This window comes from Neovison vison, chromosome 13 (assembly GCF_020171115.1).
Source record: "Neovison vison isolate M4711 chromosome 13, ASM_NN_V1, whole genome shotgun sequence".
NCBI lineage: Eukaryota > Metazoa > Chordata > Mammalia > Carnivora > Mustelidae > Neogale > Neogale vison.
This window is the reverse complement of record NC_058103.1, coordinates 2,629,291-2,644,599: the sequence shown is the minus strand read 5'-3', so window position 1 is coordinate 2,644,599 and position 15,309 is coordinate 2,629,291. Positions and strand designations below refer to the sequence as shown.

General features: G+C 49.0%; 1 protein-coding gene across 2 annotated transcripts in view; it reads left to right on the top strand.

Annotated features, from left to right (window-relative positions):
* Window positions 1–15,309, top strand: part of LOC122893565 (cytochrome c oxidase assembly factor 8) — a 27,075-nt gene extending 11,766 nt beyond the window's left edge. The window contains exons 2-5 of one of the 2 annotated variants that reach the window (XM_044230655.1): window positions 3,853–4,050; window positions 4,739–4,802; window positions 10,165–10,255; window positions 14,924–15,136. In XM_044230655.1, coding sequence (XP_044086590.1) covers window positions 3,853–4,050; window positions 4,739–4,802; window positions 10,165–10,255; window positions 14,924–15,041 — 471 coding nt within the window. In that variant the 3' untranslated portion in view covers window positions 15,042–15,136. Of the gene's footprint in view, window positions 1–3,852; window positions 4,051–4,738; window positions 4,803–10,164; window positions 10,256–14,923 lie in introns of both variants that reach the window. The other variant, XM_044230654.1, reaches the window with a different exon arrangement.

The following is a 15,309-nucleotide window of genomic DNA, read 5'->3' as shown; positions in this document are numbered from 1 at the left end:
GGCCCCTGCTTGGGATTCTCGTTCCCTCCGCGCCTCCTGCCGGTGTGTGGGTGCGTGCACGCTCGCTCGCGCGCTCTCTCAAAAGTAAACAAAAATCTTAAAAAAAAAGAGCCCCCAGATGGAAACAGTCCAGATGGCCTCAGCTGATGAATGGATAAAACAGATGTGTCCATCCGTGCTATGAAGTATCCCTCAGCATAAGAGGGCGGGAGGTACTGACGCGGGCTCCAGGGGTGAGCCGTGAGAACGCGTGGTGTGAAGGACGCCGGGCAAGAGCACGGACGGCACTCGTCCGGGGACGCGAACTGTCCGCGATGGGCGGATCCATGCAGGGGCAACGTGGGGCTTTGGTTGCCAAGAGCTGGGGAAGGAGAATGGGGGGTCCGTGCTGAGAGAGGCGGCCGCCTTCTTGGGGCGGGGACATGTTCCCGACTGGCAGTGGTTGCACCCCTCTGGGAACATGCTAGAAACACTGAACTGCATTCTTTAATGGGGCTCATTGTATAGTATGTGAATCATTTCTCACACAATTGATGAGAACAGTTTGTAAGAACCAGTTGGCTGTGGAATTTATGAGGAAGAGTATCATAGTTCATTATTATTTGTGAAGTGTGTGCTGCACATCCCTGTCCCAGCCAAGTTACGGCCTTCCACGTCCCTTAAACACGGACCAGCACACTGGTGAGGGGCGGCCCCACCGAGTCCTCGCCGTGGCCCTGAGCTGCTCTCTACTCCGCGGGCTTGCAGACCCCAGATGCACCTCCAGCCACCGCAGGGAAAGGCTTCTGGCCCCTCTGCCCCCACAGAGTCCTCGCATCCCCCTGGAGCAGGCCTGGGGGTGAGGTCCCTCCTCGCACCCCTCTGGGGGCCTCCTGTGTGGTTGCTCTGGAAATGTTGAATTGCAGGAACATCTGCACATCTGTCTTGGCACTTTTCCAAGCATATTTTTTCTGTGAAATAACAGTACTTTGATCTGGGATAACTGACATGCATTTAAGTTAAACATTTGTATAACAGACTTTGAGTGACCATTTTTAAAATTTAAATTCAATTCATCAGTGTAATGTGCTACTGGTTTCCGAGGTGGAGGGCGGCGATTCATCAGTCTCACGGAACACCCAGTGCGCGTCACATCGATGTGCCCTCCCTAATGCTGTCACCCCGTTACCCTGTCCCGGCCCCCCGCCCTCGTGGTTCTTCAGCTCACTTCTCAAGCGCTGAGTCCAGGGGCCTGAGTGAATGTGCGCCCACACTGGGACAGGAGGGTACGGACCAGCCGTGGAGCCGAGCGGCTGGGAGCGCTTTTGCTGGGGCCTCTCCTTCCTTCCGTGCTGCTGGTGCCAGCTGGGCAGTCATCAACCCTCAGCCACGTTCTGTGGGCAAAATGATTAGCTTCTCTTTCTGCTTTTCCCAATTAAATTGTCCGTGAGTAGCCACGTAGACAAAAAACCTGCTGTAGGTTAACATTTGCGAGCCCTGCGTCTCTTCTTAGTTCCTTGCACCTCGAAATGGCGAGCCTGATGTATTGAGATGCCCTGAAGGCAGCGCCCTCCCGAGGGAAGAGGAATGTTCATCGTGTTCGTTGTGATATTTTTTCGGGGTTTGTAAGTTTTAACCATTCTTTTAATTGACTTTGAGGTGTCATTTGCATACAGTGAAATGAATACACCCATTTAAAATGTCCATTTGGTGAGGTGTGGGTTTTTTTTTTTAAGATTTGTGTATTTATTTGACAGAGATCACAAGCAGGCAGAGAGGCAGGTGGGGGCGGGCGGTGGGGGGGGGGAGCAGGCTCCCTGCTGAGCAGAGGCTGATCCCAGGACCCTGAGATCATGACCTGAGCCGAAGGTGAAGGAGGCTTAACCCACTGAGCCAGGCACCACCGTGATGAGTTTTGACAAACACGAATCTTTGCAGTTTTTGCCCCAGTAAAAGAGTGAGCCCCCCCCCCCATCTCTAGCAGCCACTGATCTGATTTTTTCTGGAATGCCGCACAGTGCAGTCCCAGAGCACATGGTCAGGTCCTGCCTGGCTCTTCCAGTCTGTGTATTGTTTGCTGAATCCTCCATGCTCCATTCTGTTGCTGTGGGGACGGTGCATGGGAGACACTGTTATTGGAGGCAGAAGGCAGGGTCAGTAGTTGTTTTAAATAACTTAGAAGAGATTTCTAGGGGCACCTGGGTGGCTCAGTGGCTTAAGCCTCTGCTTCTCCCTCTCTGCCTGCCTCTCTGCCTACTTGTGATCTCTGTCAAATAAATAAATAATTTTTTTTTTTTTTTAAAGGAAGGTTTAGAACAGATTTCTAAATTGAGTGGTATTTTCCCCATGAGTTTTGGTTACTCTTTTAATGGACAAACGGAAAGCTAGTCTTTTGATTATTCAAGTGATCTTTTTATTTTTATTTTTTTATTTTATTTTTTTTTAAAGATTTTATTTATTTGACAGAGAGAGATCACAAGTAGAAAGAGAGAGGAAGGAGCAGGCTCCCTGCCTAGCAGAAAGCCGGATGTGGGACTCGATCCCAGGACTCTGAGATCATGACCTGAGCTGAAGGCAGAGGCTTAACCCACTGAGCCACCCAGGCAGCCCAAGTGATCTTTTTATTTTAATACCGAGTTTACTGCAGCCCAGTTTATATGCAGCAGTACTCACTGCTGACAGAGGTGTGCGCCACACTGCAGTTCAAGGTAGAGAACGATCCCACCAGCCCAGGAAATTCCTTTGCAGTCAGCCCCTCCCCCCACCCCAGCTCCTGTCTCCCCACAGTGTCCTGTGAGTAGAATCACTCCTGTGAGTCTTGATGGTCTTGATGTGGCTTTTTCAGGGAACACGAAGCATCTGAGATTCGCGTGTGTTGCACGTAGTTCTCTGCTGTTGAAGAGCACCCGATGTGCGGACACGCCGTGCTTGGTTTTCCACTCACCAGGCTGTTTCCAGCTTGGGCAGGGATAAATAAAGCCAGTTCTAGCAGTCGTAGACGGGACGGCCGTTTCTGTGAACATGCGTATTTGTTCGTCTGGGATGAGTAGGCAGGAGTGGGTCGCTGGCTTGTGTGTGAAGCGTGGTTTGCATTCCCACCCGAGACGTGGAAGAGCTCATGTGGCCTGCGTCTTCAGCAGCCTGCAGCGTTGCTGGGCACTTCCAGGGCCGTCTTGGCCGTATTGAAAGGTGGGGGGGGGGCACCTGGGGGGCTCCGTGGGGTAAGCCGCTGCCTTCGGCTCAGGTCGTGATCCCAGGGTCCTGGGATCGAGCCCCACATTGGGCTCTCTGCTCAGCGGGGAGCCTGCTTCCTCTTCTCCCTGCCTGCCTCTCTGCCTACTTGTGATCTCTGTCTGTCAAATAAATAAATAAAATCTTTTTTAAAAAAAAATTGGATCATCTGTTTTCTTGTTACTGATTTTTGAGAAATTTTATATATTCTGGGAACAAATCCTCTTTCAGATTTGCGTGTGTTTTCTCCCAGTCTGGGGCTCGTGCTTTTGGTGTCGTAGCTAAATAGTCATTGCCTAGGGTAAGGTTGTAGACACTGTCTACCGTTTTAGAAGTTAGAGGTTGTTACAGTTTTAGAGTGACCCATTTTGAGTTAGTTTTGTATACGATGCGAAGTAAGCCCGAGGTGGTTTTTCTGCATTCAGGCTGAGCTGGCCCGGCGCCGCGGCAGAGCGGGCTGTAGCTGCTCATGTTAGCAGTGTTGCGGCTCCCTCAACTTGGTGTCCTCTGACACATGGTCTTAAACAGAGGAAGCCAATGCGGGACTTTCTAAGTCTAGACTGTTCGTTATTTATATAGGGATTCGTTATATATATAGGGATTCATTTAGTTTATGTTAAAACCCTGTGCATTTTGTTAAAGGTCTCAGGATTCTGCCCTCCAAGAAAATCTTGCCATGATTGGATAGGACCCCCAGATAAACATTCAAACCTTCGACCCGTTCACTTTTACGTCCCCAAAAACGAATCACCGTTGGAACAAAAGCTAAGACAATTAAGACAAGAAACACAAGAATGGAACCAACAGTTCTGGGCAAACCAGAATTTGACATTTCGCAAGGTAAGCTTAGATCAGAGGTTGCGGGAGGAAGAAAGAACAAGGGTGGCCACGTGGGGGCACTAAATCCTTTGCTTTTCTGTCACTTGGTCCTGCCTCCTCCCTCCCTCTCCTTTCTCTCCCCGCCCTCCCTCCTACAGCAAACGTCTGTGAAGGGATGTATGCATAGGATTTTTAAGTCAGTATTGTGACTGTCCGTAAGAAATAGTGATCATTGTAAAATCACAGATTTTGAGACTTTTAAGTATTAAAAGAAGTAGCAGAGCCAGCACTAGAATATGTGTGTGTGTTTATGAAAATACGGGTTTTTGTGATGCGATTTCATTCTGAGAATTCAGAACTCTTAACAGCATATTGCTAATGAACTATATGAGAAAGAAGTAGAAATGCTCGAATCCAGAAGGAACGTATTTAAGCTTTATTTGTCCTGCTGTTGGGGCAGGCTATCTCAGATGGACTATATTCATCTTACTCTGTGGATTTATAAACAGACAGAACCTCCCAAAGTTTATTAAACATCTTGTTTTCAAATCGTGCTTCAAGCATGGGACTTTGAACCAAATTCAGATGGCTTAAACCGGTTTGGAGTTGGGTCCTTTCTCAGAAATCTCCAGAACACTTGAAGCTGCGTCCTGGCCCAGGAAAGATGGCAAGACGAAGAAAGGGCATTCTGATGGTTGTCTTCTTTTAGGAAAAAGAAGAATTTATTCGCTCAAGACTAAAAGCTAGAGGCCTGGAACCCAGAGCTGGATCAGGTTTGTTCTTTGTCCTTTATCTGCTAACGTGGTGTGTGTGTGAGGAGCTGCGGGAGGTGAAAAGGAAGGATGTGAGGGGCGCCTGTGTGGCGCAGCTGGTCGACTGTCCGGCTCTTGGTCATGATCTCCGCGTGGTGAGACCCAGCCCCTTACCCTCGGGCCCCACGCTTGGTGGGTAGTCTGCTAGAGATCCTCTTCCTCCTCCTGCCCCTCCTCTGTGCCCCTCCCCCCAAAGAAAGGATGTCCAAGGAAGGAGAGAAAACCCGGGGGCGAGTTGTGGTCTCCTTTGGGACAGGTGCTCTGAGCGTGTAATGGTGGGTCTGCCCTCCTCCTGCTCCCTCTTTTCCCCTTGGGGGAGATCGACCTTCTCCTGATTGTAGGTCTTGCTGATCGATGCCTTCCCTCTGACCTTTGAACTTCTGTCGCAAGGTCCCCTGGTTCTGCAGCCTTGTCTGCGGAAGAGCACGTTTCTCTCCTAGACCAGCTCCACTCCGTGCGCTCTGACCTCAGCTCAGGCTGGCGCCCACCAGCCCCCCGGGAGTCGCAAACGTCACGAAGCCCTCCTCAGAGCCCCCCCCCCATTTCTCTGAGGATTTCCTCTTGCACATTTCCCAGCACCCACACCGCTCCCTGACTTGGATATATCGCTTTCGTTCTGGCGCTTGCTTGCTAATTCTGTGACCGCGGTGGTAGCTTTCTGATTGGTTCTGTGACCTCCAGTCTTTAAATCAGGGGTCGGCAAACTTCCCGTAGCAGGCGAGATAGTAAAGAGTCTCATTTTCTGGGCCGTGTGGGGTCTCCGTCTCGGCTGTTCAGCTCTGCCGCTGTGTGAAAGCGGCCATGGAAAATACGTAGACTCATGGGCATGAATGTGTAAAACTTGATTTCCAAGAGGACGGGCAGCATTTGGCCTGCGGGCGTAGTTTATCAACTCCGGCCTCAGATTCACCCTGCAGTGTAGCCGGACCATCCTTCCCCAAGGGCAAATTTGACATGTGTTGCTTAGCTTAGGTTTTCAGACTCCACGTGACGACAGAATGGCGGCTGTGCTCTGGGTCCGGATTGAAGGCCGCCACGGCCCTGCCTGGCTACTCTCCGCACCTCGTCCCCCGTGCCCTGTGCTCGATGTGGCGAGAACGCTGTGCTCCTTTGGTCTCTACCCCCCTGAGCCGCCTGCTCTTTTCTGGATAGAAGATCCAGAGTAACTTTGATCATTTTCTCCTGCCGTCGGTGTTAGGCCTGAAGAACATTTCATAATGTTTGTGAAACAGATTTCTGCTGTCAAAACGTGATTCTCATGAAAAATCAGAAAACTATTGGCCCTAAAAGCCGTGTCTCTCGTTGGGCTAAAGCGCGGTTCCCCCTCTCTCTGCTAATCCTTAGCCCGGCCAGGATCAGTTCAGGGTGGAGAGCTGCGGAAGCCGGACCGCACGGTGGCGGGCTCTGCCGTTGGTGCCATCAGGGTGCTGGCTTGGCGGGCTGGAGCGGCGGGAAGGATGCCGGGTCCTGACAGCAAGTGGAGAGTACCGGCTCACAGTTTCAGCCCCCGGCCGTGCTGGCTGCCACGCTAAGTCCTCTGCTGCGTCATGTGTTTTAGTTCCCACCGTGGCCCAACGAAGTAGGTCCTGCGACTTTTGCCATTTTAGAGATGAGGAACCTGAGGGCAAAGTATGTAACCAAAATGACACAGTAAGTGGAGGGGCCTAGATTCTGGCCTAGTGACTCGGTTCCCGGCGCCTGTCTGACGTCACCTTGCCCCAGTGGCTCTCAGCTTGCCCTGTGCTGTCCTGGCCCCGGACCGTGGTCACAGTTGCCGCAGCCCTAAGGGAGGGGCATGCCAGCCTCAGGGTCGTCAGGGTCGTCAGGGTCAGGGAGGCTGTGACGTAACCACTCTCTTAACAGGTGGGAGAGGTGGTTTTGAGTCTTGTCGTTAATATCACAGAGTTCCTGTAGAGGGCGTTACCAGGCGTTACCATGTGCTGGAAGGTTGGGCTTACATCAGATCTTTTCATTAACCTGGTGATGAAACAGGAAAGACTGTATCAAGGAAAGGGGAGGCGCCCACTCTGTTAGCATTGCAACAGTTTCCAGGCTGCGGTGATGGTAGTGTGGGGGATAACACAGGCGTGTCGCCTCCATGGGACCAGAGGACACGAGTATAGGGTCCTGCAGACTGAGGGAGGAAGAGGTCTGTTCTAATTAACGGTGATGGAGAATCTACTTCTGGCCCAAAAGAGTAAATTTGGATTCATGGCCCCTATAATATTAATAGATTCCAAGTATTTCAAGAAGTTAATTATTAAAAATCAGTTATTTATGGATTAAAAGTTAAATACGGTATTCTCGATCGTAGAAAGTTTTTTTTTTTTTTTTAAGATTTTATTTATTTATCTGACAGAGATCACAAATAGGCAGAGAGGTAGGCCAGGGGAGGGGAGCAGGTTCCCTGCTGAGCAGAGAGCCCAACGCGGGGCTCGATCCCAGGACCCTGGGATCTTGACCTGAGCCAAAGACAGACGCTTAACAGCTAAGCCACCCAGGTCCGCCTAAAATTCACATTTTATTTACAATTAGTAATAGTTGGCATTCACAAGATATGTGCGATCATCACCATATTTCATTCCAGAACATTTTCGTCACCCACAAGAAACCCCATTCCCACTGTTAGTCACTTCCGTTTTCTTCCTCCCACCGGGTCCTGATGGCCACTTACTACTTTCTGTCCTTATGGACTTGCCTGTTCTGGACCTTTCCAGATAAATGGAAACATATAATATGTGACCTTGGTGTCTGCTTTTGCTCTTTTTAAGATTATGTTTATTTATTGAAAGAAGGAGAATGCGTGTGAACGGCAGGGCAGTGGGGGGAGCAGAGGGAGGGGGACATGCAGACTCCGCGTGCTGAGCGCAGGGCCTGCTGTGGGGCTCGATCCCGTGATCTTAAGATCATGACTTGAGGGGCACCTGGGTGGCTCAGTGGGTTAAGCCGCTGCCTTCGGCTCAGGTCATGATCTCAGGGTCCTGGGATCGAGTCCCGCATCGGGCTCCCTGCTAAGCAGGAGCCTGCTTCCTCCTCTCTCTCTCTCTGCCTGCCTCTCTGCCTATTTGTGATCTCTCTCTCTGTCAAATAAATAAATAAATAATATTAAAAAAAAAAAAAGATCATGACTTGAACCAAAATCAAGAGTCGGACATTTAACCAATGAACCAAAATCAAGAGTCGGACATTTAACCAGCTTAGCCACCCAGGTGCCCGTGTGTCTGCCTGCTTTCCCTTAAGTGCATGTTTTCAGGTTTCGTCCATGTTGTAGCATGGACCGGGATTTCAAAGATTTTTTTTGGCTGAATAATAATCTCTGGTGTGGATAGACCACATTTTGTTTGTCCATCAGTTGACGGGCATTGGGTTGTTTCTGCTTTTCTGACTGTTATGAAGACTGCTGCTGTGAGCGATTGTGTATCATACCTACAAGTAGAACTGCTGGGTTATGTGGTGACCCTGTGTTGAACTTTTTGAGGAACTGCCAGGTTCCTTGCCATAGTGCTGCCCTGTATGACGTCCCCCCGCTCCCCCCGGCAGTACGTGAGGGTTCCGGCTTTCCCGTGTCCTCCCCAACGTGTCCTACTGCTGTCTGTCTAACCATCCTAAATTACAGCCTACGATTTTAGCTGTCCTGGTGGGTGTCAGGGGTATCTTACTGACTTTATTATTTGAATTTCCCTTATGACTAGTGATACCAAGTCTCTTTTGTGATTTTTGGAGAAATATCTATTCAGTTAATTTGCCCATTTTTAAAGTGGGTTATTCTTTTTTGTTGTTGTGATGGTTTTTTTTTTTTAAAGAATTTTTTAAAAAAGATCTTACTTATTTATCTGACAGAGAGATCACAAATAGGCAGAGAGACAGGCAGAGAGAGAGGGAGAAGCAGTCTTGGAGCCCAATACGGGGCTCAATCCCAGGACTTTGAGATCATGACTGGAGCTGAAGGTAGAGGTTTAACCCAGTAAGCCACCCAGGCGCCCCAAGAATTTTTATGTATTTATTTGATAGAGAATGAGAGAGAGAGAGAGAGAGCACAAGCAGGTGGAGTAGCAGGTAGAGGGAAAGGGAGAAGCAGGCTCCCCGCTGAGCAAGGAGCCCAATGTAGGGCTCAATCCCAGGACCCTGGGATCATGACCTGAGCTGAAGGCAGACACTTAACTGACTGAGCCAGTCTCTGTGATCTCTGTCTGTCAAATAAATAAATAAAATCTTAATAAAAAAACGACGGTGTGGTGCTGACACAAGGACAGGCCTCAGAGTCCAAAAATAACCACAGCCGCTCACGAGCAGCTGATTTTCAGTGAAGGTAACAAAGCAGTTCAGTGTGGCGGGTGGTTGTGTGTGGAGCAGCCTCTTCAACAGATGGTTCTGGAATACTTGAAGGCCACATACAAAAATATAAAGTTGGTTCCCTACCTCACACCATATACAAGCACAACCTCAAAATGGGTCAAAGACCTAAATGTGAAAGATAAAACTAAAAATCTCTTAGAAGGAAACAGGGACAAATTTTCATCTCCTTGATTTAGTCAGTACATTTTATTTATATATTTTTAAAGATTTTATTTATTTATTTGTTTGAGAGAGAGAGAGAGAGAGAGATCACAAGCAGGCAGAGAGGCAGAGAGAGAGGAGGAAGCAGACTCCCTGCTAAGCACAGAGCCCGATGCGGGGCTCGATCCCAGGACCCTGGGATCATGACCTAAGCCAAAGGCAGAGGCTTAACGCACTGAGCCCCCCAGGCGCCCCACTTCCTTGCGTTTTTACATGAATTTTAGGATCTGGTTGTCAGTTTCTGCCAAAAGCCAGCTGGGATTCGAGAGGGATTGTATTGAACCTGTGTGTCAAGTTCATCTCAGCAGTGTGAAGTCTTTAAACCATGAACATTGGAATATCGTTACATTTATTCGTGTCTTCTTTCATTTCTTTTAGCTGTGTTTTGTAGTTTTCAGTGTGTAAGTCTTAATACTTCCTCTCAAATTCATTCCTGGGTCCTTTATTATTTTTGATGCTATTATAAATGGAATAGTTTTCTTCAATATGTATATATGTTTCAGTTAAGTGAACTGTGCCCAACATGGGGTTCAAACTTATGACCCCAGATCAAGAGTTGGTTGCTTCACTGAGTCAGCCAGGCGCCCCTGGAATTGCATTCTTAATTTCATTTTTGGCTTGTTTCTTGGCTGGTGTGTAGAAAAATACAGTTGGTGTATGTATTTTAATCTTATATCCTGCAGCCTTGCTGACCTCTGTTAGATCAGTAGTAGTTTGTGGGTCCTCCCCAGTAAATCTTAATGTTTAAATTGAAATTAATTTTCAGGCCAAAAAGCAACATTAGATGCAGAAGAAATGGCTGACTTCTACAAGGAATTTTTAAGTAAAAATTTTCTGAAGCACATGTATTATAACAGGTAAGTATTTTTTTTCTCAAAATCTGAATATTATATCTGTATAAGGTAGGATTATTTTCTTATTTGTATTTAGTGACATTTATGTTTATATTAAAGGTAGATGTTGCCATAAACCTAGTTTTTACACTTTTAAATAAAATTGATAGCTTAAAGATACTCAGGTGGCAACCCTATGGCAGTTTGTACCCCTCGTGCTTGGACAGTGCTTTCCACTAAAGGGAACCTGGACTCTTTGGAGATGCTGGTCTGAGGTGGGAACAGCGCCAGATGAATTGAGACACCTTGTATGTCCAGGTGCGGAGGCTTAGAGACCAGCAGGGTCACAGGAGAACAGTACTGGAGCCAACTGGAGGGGCTCCCGTAGGCCAGGGTTGAAGCCACTTCAGCTGCATAAAGGAAATGATCAAATATGCAAACGTCTTTGCAGTCATAACAATATTGAAAAGCTCAGTCACCTCTGGGTATAGCTAGGCAGCCAGCTGTATTCTTTGGATTTTAAAATAGGGGCGCCTGGATGGCTCAGTGGGTTAAGCTTCTGCCTTCGGCTCAGGTCATGATCCTGGGGTCCTGGGATCAAGCCCCGCATCAGGCTCGCTGCTCAGGGGGGAGCCTGCTTCTGCCCCCACCCTGCCTCTCTGCCATACTTGTGATCTCTCTCTCTCTCTGTGTCAAATAAATAAATAAAATCTTTTTAAAAAAATCGTAAATAAAAGAATCCAAAGAAAACACACCTTTCTTAGATTGATTGTATTTCTGGGTAACCACATGAAGGAGCATTTTTTTTGGTAGAAGGATGACAGCTAATGCAGAAGGAGTGGTGGAATTAGAAAGTTAACATTTTCCCAGGGCGTCTGGGTGTCTCAGTCGTTAAGATCTGCCGTTGGCTCAGGTCGTGATCCCAGGGTCCTGGAATTGAGCCCCAAATCAGGCTCCCTGTTGAGCACAAAGTCTGCTTCTCCCTCTTTCTCCCCCACTGCTTGTGTTCCCTCCCTCACTGTCTCTCTCTGTAAAGTAAATAAAATCTTTAAAATCATTTTTTAAATTTTTAAAAAAGATTTTATTCATTTATTTGACAGAGATCACAAGTAGGCAGAGAGGCAGGCAGAGAGAGAGGGGGAAGCAGGCTCCGGCTGAGCAGAGAGCCCGATGCAGGGCTTGATCCCAGGACTCTAGGATCATGACCTGAGCCGAAGGCAGAGGCTTAACCCACTGAGCCACCCAGGCACCCCCATTTTTTAAAAATTTTAAAAATTTTTTGAATTTTTTAAAATTTAAAATTAAAATTTTTTTAATTTTAAAATCTTTTAAAGCAAATTAACATTTTCCCAGTGAAATAATGGATCTGGGTCACAGTCACTCACAGCCGCTATAACCATGGGGTAGGAAAGCTGGTGGGGCTTTATAACATGGGGCTCAGGGTGACAGCTCCTGAACCCTGGCGCATCTTCTCATCGTACACAGTGAGGCATCTGCCACTGTGCCTCTGTGAGATGCAGGAGGAAGTCGGGGTACCACCTGTGACATGTCCTTACGAAAAAAAATGGAGAGGACTCTAGGCAGACCTCCAGGCTTAATACCAGTTCACAGGAAAAAGGTGAAGGGTGTATGGGGTGGGGGTGAGGGGTTCATAGAAGATCATGTCTAACATGATAGCCTGAAGGGGCACCTGGGGGGCTCAGTGGGTTAAGCCTCTGCCTTCAGTTCAGGTCATGATCCCAGGGTCCTGGGATCGAGCCCCGCATCGGGCTCTCTGCTCAGCAGGGACCTTGCTTCCTCCTCTCTCTCTCTCTACTTGTGATCTCTGTCTGTCAAATAAATAAATAGAATCTTAAAAAAAAAAAAAGATAGCCTGAATATACAGTCACAAAATGTTGGAAATTCTGAAAGAACAAATGATCTAGTTTCAACAGGTAACTGTAGTGTATTTTATTTATTTTTTTATGAAGATTTTATTTATTTGAGAGAGAGAGCACAAGCAGGTGGAGGGAGAGGGAGAAGCAGACTCCCTGCTGAGCAAGGAGCCCGATGCCAGGACAATCCCAGGACACTAGGATCATGACCTGAGCCGAAGGCAGACACATAACTATAATTTTTTTTTTTAAGAATTTATTTATTTGACAGAGGAAGATCACAAGTAGGCAGAGAGAGAGAGAGGAGGAAGCAGGCTCCCTGCCGAGGAGAGAGCCCGATGCGGGACTCGATTCCAGGACCCCGAGATCACGACCCGAGCCGAAGGCAGTGGCTCAACCCACCGAGCCACCCAGGCGCCCCACATAATTAGAATTTTAAACAGGAGGGGCATCCACTTCAGGTTAAAAGAGGCTTCGTGCAGTGTACAGTCTTTCTTTGGGTCCTGATGCAAACAAACCACTGTAAAAGATACTCCGTTAGAAGAAATTAAACAGTGGCTGTATATTAGTCTGTACTGATACGTTATTGTTCATTTGATCAGATGCAGTGGTAGTATTGTGGTTACATGTTTTTAAAAAGTGTGTGTATTTTTTTTTTAAAGAGAATCTTTTAAAAAATTTTTTATTGGGACGCCTGGGTGGCTCAGTTGGTTAAGCGGCTGCCTTCGGCTCAGGTCATGATCCCAGCGTCCTGGGATCGAGTCCCGCATCGGGCTCCTTGCTCTGCGGGGAGCCTGCTTCTCCCTCTGCCTCTGCCTGCCTCTCTGTCTGCCTGTGCTTGCTCTCTCGCCCTCTCTCTCTGATGAATAAATAAATAAAATCTTAAAAAAAAAAAAAAAAATTTTTTATTTATTTGACAGACAGAGATCAGAAGCAGGCAGAGAGGCAGGCAGAGGGAGAGGAGGAAGCAGGCTCCCCGCTGAGCAGAGAGTCCGATGCGGGGCTCGATCCCAGGACCCTGAGATCATAACCTGAGCCGAAGGCAGAGGCTTTAACCCACTGAGCCACCCAGGCGCCCCTACAAAGTGTTTTAATGATACATAATATATATTTTCAGATGAAATGATAGGCTGTGATGTCTGAAAGGTAATAGCGGCTGTGTCAGGGTGGCCAGGGGAGGTAAAATCTAGAGAAGGGGGGAGTGGCTGAGGCCGGGCGAGCCCACGGGACCAACGCGCAGCGGAGGTCAGTGTCACAGCGTGTGCGTAGAGGGGCTAGTGCAATCATGTTACCCTGAGCCCACAAAGTTACTCAGTCGAGCCAGTACTGGTTCTGTTTCTCTGGACCTTCGATTTCTGATGTGACCCTGTAGCATGTTTGAAGCCCGCCTCGTCTCCGGTGAGCTGGGTACACGCCGTGTGGGGTTCAGAGCAGAGAGGACCAGCCTTACCCAAGGGCGGGTAGCCGAGGAGCCTCAGCGTCCCCTCCTGTGCTCTCGCCACCTCCTGCCCCTGCCTTCTATGGAAACGGGAAGAGTTGAGTTTCCCTACACTTGTCAGACTGTTGGTGGAGTGGCCCCGGCTCTTCCTTAGTGACGTAAGAACTGTCATCTCGATGGGGTGGAAGCCTTTCTTGTTCATTTAGGTCACTGCTTCCCATTCACAGCATCACTGAAGGGGACAGATACAGACGGTCGTTCTCCTGAGGGGAGGGGCTTTCTATCCAGCCAGTGCAAAGGGTCCAGAAAACAAGTGCTTTTACCTCTTGCCGTTGCTTCTTTGGAGCCCTTGGTCCGTCTCCTTCTGTGCTGAGACCCAGTAAACCCTCAGAGTCTGGTCTGAAATAAAAGTCCCACGTGCCCTCGCTAGTTCATTCAACTGAAAAGCACTGGTACTTACTGGCATTTCAGCTTCCCGGGGCTTAGCATCAGAAGAGTCTGGAGGGGCGCCTGGGTGGCTCAGTGGGTTAAGCCTCTGCCTTCAGCTCAGGTCATGATCTCGGGGTCCTGGGATCTTGCCCCGCATCGGGCTCTCTACTCAGCGGGGAGCCTGCTTCCCCCTCTCTCTCTGCCTGCCTCTCTGCCTACTTGTGATCTCTCTCTCAAATAAATAAATTTTTAAAAGTCTTAACAGAAGAGTCTGGAATGTGTGCATTCTGTTTGGAAGCCTCCCGAGCTTGGCCCATTCAGCAGCTTCCAGCATGTTTAGTAGCTCATGCACAGGGGAGCTCGAGACTGTGAACTCTGTCCCAGCATTTGCACGAGCAGCCCCGGGCCTCTGCGTGGAGACACAAGTGGCCCAAACTCAGATTATTTAGAAAAGGTGGAGTTGATGATGCCGGCACGCATGCTGAGTTCACTGACGTCCGCAGAGTGCTCTGCCTCGCGCTGCCTGTGCACGTGAAGGACCAGGATGGTCCCTGCTCAGTCCTGCCGGCCATTGGCCCAGGGGTTACGCTCCCATCACGCGGCGGTCGTCTCTCTCAGGAATGCCACGGCACTCTGGGCACCCCAGGCTTCTCTCTCGGAGTCCTTTAGCAAAAGCTAGAGGACCGCAGCAGAATGGGAAAAGGTGGGGGTTGGGTAGCACGGGGCACTCACTTTGTTGAGCCTTATTCTTGGTCTTATTCAAACCAGTGGGGGAAGGAAGGCTCTTATGGCCCATTTAGTGTTAACCAGGGCGGAAAAGGGAAGAGACAGTGGGGGGTGGTGGAGGGTCAGAAGGACTTCCCTGTTGGCTGGGAACTGCCCTCAGAGGCCTGGGCACTAGTCCGCAGTTACTGGGGGGATGTCACATGTGTCTCTCCTGTTTCTCTGTAGAGACTGGTACAAGCGTAATTTTGCCATCACCTTCTGCATGGGAAAAGTGGCCCTGGAGAGGGTTTGGAACAAGCTCAGGCCAAAACCAAAGGAGATGGCACGGAGGAGCCCACCCTGACCTGCCTGCTCTGACCCACCCACCACCGGGGTCTGAGTTGCCTGGAGAAGCGGCTGCTTTGGGAATCCGTTCCACAAGGGCTCTCGACACCTATAAGTGAGCTGAGTCCCACACCTGCTTTATGGGGGCCCCTTGGCTTCTGTCAGCACAGGGTGGACTGGCAGAACAGGGGACCTGGTGAGCCACGGGCTGTGTGACTGCCCTGACTCTGGATTCCAAGCTGGCCCTGGGTCATGGACATGATGTTAAATAAAACCCAAGCACCGTG